This window comes from Ornithodoros turicata, chromosome 6 (genome assembly GCF_037126465.1).
Source record: "Ornithodoros turicata isolate Travis chromosome 6, ASM3712646v1, whole genome shotgun sequence".
NCBI lineage: Eukaryota > Metazoa > Arthropoda > Arachnida > Ixodida > Argasidae > Ornithodoros > Ornithodoros turicata.
Window position 1 is genome coordinate 19,933,708 of NC_088206.1, and position 6,687 is coordinate 19,940,394.

General features: G+C 49.8%; 1 protein-coding gene across 1 annotated transcript; it reads left to right on the forward strand.

Moving 5' to 3' along the window:
* The first annotated feature begins 1,125 nt into the window (after nt 1–1,125).
* LOC135398343 (titin-like) lies at nt 1,126–5,898 on the forward strand. Its single transcript, XM_064629759.1, has one exon. The coding sequence runs from the start codon at nt 1,126–1,128 to the stop codon at nt 5,896–5,898; it is 4,773 nt and encodes a 1,590-aa protein (XP_064485829.1).
* The last annotated feature ends 789 nt before the right edge of the window (nt 5,899–6,687 follow it).

Consider the following 6,687-nt stretch of genomic DNA (forward strand, 5'->3'; position numbering starts at 1 on the left):
CACAACGCATGTCCCAGAAGACTGTCCCCATGGTCTTCCCAGCAGACGGTTGCATCTTGCTTTTCTTTCGCGGCGGGGAAGCCTTATGTCGCCATTCTATGCTGCTTGTTTTTGTCTCTGGGTTGAGATGAGATTCATCAGTTTTCACCACATATGATGATTGACTGCAAAAATTCGTCCCCCTCGGTTCAGCAGCTCCTCAGAGACTGCCGTACGCGTGCCCTCCTGGTCAGAAGTGATGTGTGGTGGAACCCATCTTGCACAGACTTTGCGGAACAGTGAGAAACTCGTAAATGATTGTCTCCACATTGCCGACACGAATATCACGCTGGGCTGCAACGCCCTGAACTGTTACTCGCCGGTCCTCGAGGATGGCTTGCTCAATGCTAGCGATATTCACTGGCGTGTTTGCAGTGCAGTCGGACGTACATGTCCATGTGGTTCATTCGTCACCATATTCCGTCCTTATTCATTAGGCTGTCTGGCCGTTCGTACACTCTTCCCCTTGACATCGTTTGCTCCCCCTACTGTACCTGTAATCTGCAAAATATCATCTGGTTTAACGGTCTCCTTCATAAGGAACTTGATTATGCATTTGTTGATTATGCGATTAAGTTGATTGATGGGGGTCAGGACCGGCAGCCCCAATTCGAAAGCAAGAGGGAACTTCCGGAAGACTGACACAGTTTGGTGTAGAGAACCTCTGGTCCTTCGTTGCTGACAAGCTGCTCAAAATTCCAGGAGGTGGTGGTGAATGGAGCTGTTTGCCGTAGTCGGACACGCTCAGGAGAGCAACGTCACGACTATTGCAGGGGGGGATCGTGTGTGCTTGGCCGACTTCACAGGGAACTACGCCGACATTTGTCTTAAAGCCGGCGCACGTATTCGAACCTGAGTCACCTCCCGGGTCTTTTCTAGATTGCTTTCGGGTATCGGGGGTGGCTGCTCATAATAACTAGGTAAACGACGACGAGGCTGTACCGCCACCACGGACACCTCTGCCACGGACATAGAGGTGAAGAAGAAATCTGTGCTTCGATTTCTAACGATCATTGATTGAAACCTCGAACCACCACGACCGCAATGCGGTCCTACACACAGCGCTTTGTGTGCTCGTTTTGAACCATGTCAGACAAGCAGCAGAAGCGCCTGTCCACAACCAGAGATACCGATCATGAGTCGTCCACCTCAGATACAAATCTCCCAGGACGAGAGCTACCCACCAAAGCCAAGTCGGTTCCCACCATTGGCGGCAATGCTACGCCAAACGACGCCTTCAAGCACAGCCAGTCAGATTCTAAGCTTCAGACCCCGAAGACAAATTCACCCACAAAAGCAGAAGCACTGCATCTTGCCACACTCGGAGCCATTAAGGTGCGAAGCCAATTGGTCGGGTCGCTTACAAGCTTCATTCCATCGGACAACTCGGAAAATGGCTTGAAGTCTGAAGACGCACCATCAACGTCTGTGTTTCCCAGCACAATAGGGACTGACACGAGACTAGATCTAGCTACGCAGCTGAATAAAATCGAGCGTATTCAGTCACCTACGCTGACTCAAGAGCACATGCAGGCTACGAGACCCCAAGCAGAAGGCACATCACAGGCGAAAGAGAAACTTCCTGCAAATGAGGTCCGTGTACCCCTGCGTAGGATCACTGTTTACAGCAGTTCGTCGAGCGATTCCGCGTCCAAAGCCATTGCTGAGGGGTCGGCAGCATTTGAAGGTAGCACGCCATCGACGTCCACTTTTGAGGAGGCGAACGTGGGTGAGAAAGCGCAAGCAGTCAAGATGCCGTTTAATAGCTTCACAGCAGCGCCCACGGGGGACCATGTCCCACCCGAGCGAGACGCATCCTCGGATATATTTACAGGCACTGAACCATCCACTGACGAAGATGTCCAACCACCGACAATGTTGAGGTTACCACCTGTACCGCCTGCCGAAACGAGAATGGCTCGCGAGGGTACTACAAAAGTTGCGCCACAAACTACTGGACTCCCTGAAGCAGTTGAGGAAAAGGGTTTTCCTGAGGGGAAAGGTGAATTTGAAGGCGCCCTTGTTCCGCTACCCGAGTCCGAGGAATCAATCCCAACGGACGAGGATGCGCAATCCCTCATATTTTTCGATACCCCTCCGGAACTTCGCTCTCCACCACCTTTTATCTTATCTGGAACAATCACCCCAGAACTCCTACGGGAACTAGGAATAGAACCATCAAGCCAGGAACCTAGCCTACTTCTATCCAGAGAAGAGTCAATACCTTCACATCCTCCGGCGTCTCTTTCAGAGGTGACATCGCCCATTGAAACGCGAGATGCCGATATAGTGCCTGTGCCACTCAAACCCTATCAGGACGTCCTACCGTCGGCACTTAGAGGACCGTTCTCGTCAGTGACGACCCCTATCGACAGTGACCTGACGGCACCAGAGGAATCTTGGATACAAATAAAAGAGCAGCTTCCCGCGACCGAGAGTACGATAATATTGAAAAGTGCGTCGCCTTTGAAGAAGGTGTCTTCAAGCACGTCTTCACCACAGGCTTATCCTCAACCGACCATTGAAGATTACTTCTCGCAGCCTTCGAGTGTCACAGCTACAATAAGCGAAGTAGGCCAACAAGTAGTACAACAAGTACTGCTGGAACTCCACAGAAGAGGAAGTAGTGAAGAGACACAGGTTGCGGAGCGCCGATCTGGAACTGAACTCGTGGCGAGAACCGACACTAGTGTGGTGTCTCGTCCTGACACAGAACTAGTCCGATTATTGACTGAGTGCAAGACAGATGTTTCTCCAGCAGCGCAAGGCGCTGCCTTAGGGGCAGAAACTCCAGAAGAACGCGCTATAGTAGAAGCAGATATTGGAGGCATAGCGGAGCATGAGCTTCGTAGCAAGGCAAATGTCGGTCGTATTACAGCAGCGGAAAGAAAAGCCAAGGTGGGTGAAGCTGAAGGCACTTACGATGAGCTTCACGAGCGAGCGTTCGGAGCCCCACCTGTGGAAGTCGAACCACATCCACAGAAGGTACAGCACATTTTACCACATGAGGAAACATCAGAAATTGCTGAAGCTGTACAACACACCATAAGAGTAGCAGAACAGTCACGCCCTTTACAGGAACCTTCCTCAGAATCGCGATCCTATGAAGTGTTACAGCATGACGCGCTTCCTCAGGAAACCACGCCGTCGGATGTTACAAGGGGAGAAAGCCACGTCGAGGTACATAGAAAACAACCAGAATCCTCAGAACAACTGAAAGAGCAGGGATCGGTACTACGATATCTCCCTGAGGAACGTGAATTAGTGGAAGTTGAAGGAACAATCACACAGTATGGTAACGAAGACATGAACCTGGAATCATTGAAAGAAAGGCCTGTAACATCGAAGTTAGATACCACAACTGCTGAAACTGCCGTTGCCGAAGGGAAAAGTGTACAACGGCGGACGGTTCCGGAGGAAGGGCCCTGTGAGACTGCAGAAGATCTGAGCTTCAAAGAGGACATTACAGAGCCTTTTGAAACAGGGCCAGCTGTCGTCGAGAGAGAGCCAGGGTACGAACTAGAGTATGCACAACCTGGACTCGACCAACTGACTCATGAGATTAGGTTGCCTGTAGAACAAAAACGGCCTCCTTTAGAACATACCATAACCCATGACGTTGAAACTCGTTTAAGTATCACAACAGTTACCCCTCCACCAATAGCATCAGAGCAAATACACCATCTAGAATGTAAAACGTCAGAAATGGAAGCGATTTTAAAAGAACAAAGAGAATGTATACAGGAAGTTGGCCATGGACAGCCTCTGGAGCCTCCGCAACCGAAGCTTGCCCTAGGTGCACCTGAGGAAAAACCAATGTTAGAGCCGCAAGAACAGAGACAGGCGCTAGAATCTTCAAAGACAAAACCAAGTGCGCTTACAAGAGAAGAGAGATTGCAGTTAGAACATCAAGACGACGAACAACGTTTAGAAGCTACGAAAGGACGTCCCATGTCTGTTACAGAGGAAGAGAAGTTGCATCTGAAAGCTGAGTCTCTTAAACAGCCAATAGAATCCGGAAAACCCGAATGGGTTTCCTTTCCAAGAGGAGAAATGTTGCACGTCGGGCCTCAAGAGCAGAAACCTGCTTTGAAACCAACACAGCCAGCACCCATGGTGATGTCAAAAGATAAAGCACTACATATTGACCACCAAGACCATAAATTTCCATTGGAGTATTTAGAACAGGAACCCATTTCAGTGACAGGCCAGCAGAAGCTACATTTACAACCGCAGCTGAAAAAGCTACCTTTAGAGGATACAAATATTGAGATGCTACAATTGGATGTCGAGAAAAAATCTAAGCTAGCAGCTCCCGACCAAAAGATGCCATTAGAAACCTCGGATGAACGTCGTAACGCTGTTACAAAGCAACAAAAGGTACACTTGGAAACCGAGCCTCAGAAACAAACAATAGCACACGAGAAAGCTGAACCTCTTCCCTCTACAAGGAAAATGCTGCATGTAGAGCCTCTGGGGCAGAAACCTCTTTTGGAATCTATTGAGCATCAGGACGAAAAATTACCTTTAGAGTCTTTACGACAAAATCTCATTCCAGTGGCAGACGAACCGAGACTATGTTTAGAGACTCGAGAACGGCCCGCCTGCATAAAGGACGATCGTATGAACCTGGAAGCCCTGACATATCAAAAACCAATGCCGTGCGTACCGGTTTTTTCCAGCGTCCAGCCAGCAGCATCTCCTTTGGCAATCACTTCAGCAGAGCTAAACGTGCCACCTACAGAGCCAGGAACAGTGACGCCAAGCCACTGGATAGCCGAGCGGTACCAGGGGAGTGTAATGGTTATGGAAGCACCTCCCGGTACTACGAGCTACGTACTGGACGCTGCTCAACGGCTGCCATCGGAAGGCATTTTCGCGGAAGCACGCTCAGAGGCGCCGACACCAAAGAGACCGTCGCTCATTGACGGGGGAAGAGTGACTGGCACATGGGTTCCAGACCACTCAGATACCCAATCGATGGTGCACAAATATTCCATCACGAAACCCGTAGAAGTTCCACAAATACCCGTACAAGTTCCTCCATATGGGGAAACCTCAAGGCAAAGGGTGGCCAAAAGCGAGAAGAAAGCCCACAAACATAAGAAAAAAATAAAATCGAAGAAGACCCAGCCTGCTTATCAGAGCATGGCCCTTGTGCCAGTTGACGTTACCCCTCCTGAATTATCTTCCTTCCACAGCAGTGTCTCTTCGACAGCTTCACACTATTCTTCAGAAGCAGGCCCTACCACTTTAAGCACGGTGTGCCTGCGGCCCAGTCTTTCGGCGTCGCAGCAAAACATTGCTGAGGAACCATGTGCCGCAGATGTGTTTGAGCACATCTCTCCTACATACTTTGCCGAGAGCTCAAGCTCGCCGTCGAGCAGCGAACCAGATCTTCTTTCACCAGGTAGTGCGCAACAAACGCCCATTCCATCAGGTCCACACCGTTCGCCGTCAAAAACGAACCTCACGGCAGGAGTCCCTTTTCTGACCGAGGACGTGCAGCGCCCGCAACCGACGAAGACTCCTTCGGTGGCCCCATGCGTCAACATTCAGTACAGCTTTCCACTGCCTCCTTTCCATGCTGAACAAGGAAGCGTGAGCCAAATTACCACGAACTTGATCCAAAGGCGCCTTTCCCTTCCTGCCCGAGAGCCGGTAGGGCCTTCCCATGGTTCGCCACCTTTTAGATTGAATAATGAGCCCACCCGCATTCCTGGCGAGCGTGACAGGAATCGTGGCGAGAGTGACAGGGACGTAGATCTACAACAATTAATGGCTGTTCTCCTGATTTCCTTGTTTCTAATCATTATTGTTGTGTTCCTGCTAGCGCTTCACACGGTGATGGAGCGTTAACCGTGGTGTGTGCTCGAGTATATCGACGTGCGTAGAGTGGTCATCATCCCGGGCATCAACAAATAAATATACTAGTCAAAAGATCATGAAACATGCCTGTGTATTTGAGTATATTGAGAGGCGACCATCGCAGGTTCAGGAATGTTGCGAGGGGTACTTAAGGAGATTCGGCCTTCCCCAAACGTAGTAGAATGCGTGTGTGTGTGTGTGGCCCCGTTTCTTCACGGCCAAGGAAATTCGATGAAACGCTGAAGAGTATGCCAGTGTGCGTCATGCGCGTTGACGTTTGCTATCAAGATTCTTTTACGTCCTACCTCGGGGGCCCAAGCCCCTGCGAGCAGGCCGCAGCCCAGGACGAAGAAAAATTCTTGGGGACACGACTGCAGAGATTCACCAATAACTGCACTAGGGGCAATACATCCCTCAATGTCTTATTGTTCTAGCTTGAGTGGGTACTTTGTGTAGCGCCATCAGGTGTTCTGTACAAGGACATGTTGGAGCGCATAGACGACAATGTACAGGAACTGATCATATACAAGCGTTTCGTCTTACCTCACCGTCAGAAACACATAAGCGTGTTCCACATAAGCTCACTTTAACAAGCCGCTTAATATGCCTTCAAGACACTATCTCATCCTGAAACGTGTGTATCAGATTGAGACGTTATAACGTTTCGCACCGCTTCACAATCTACTTGGCCAAATTTCTCTCCAGAAAACAGTTTACATATTAAATAAACGCGTCTTAAAGATTCGCACTGCTTCTGCACCCAAGGAAGCTCCAGCCATA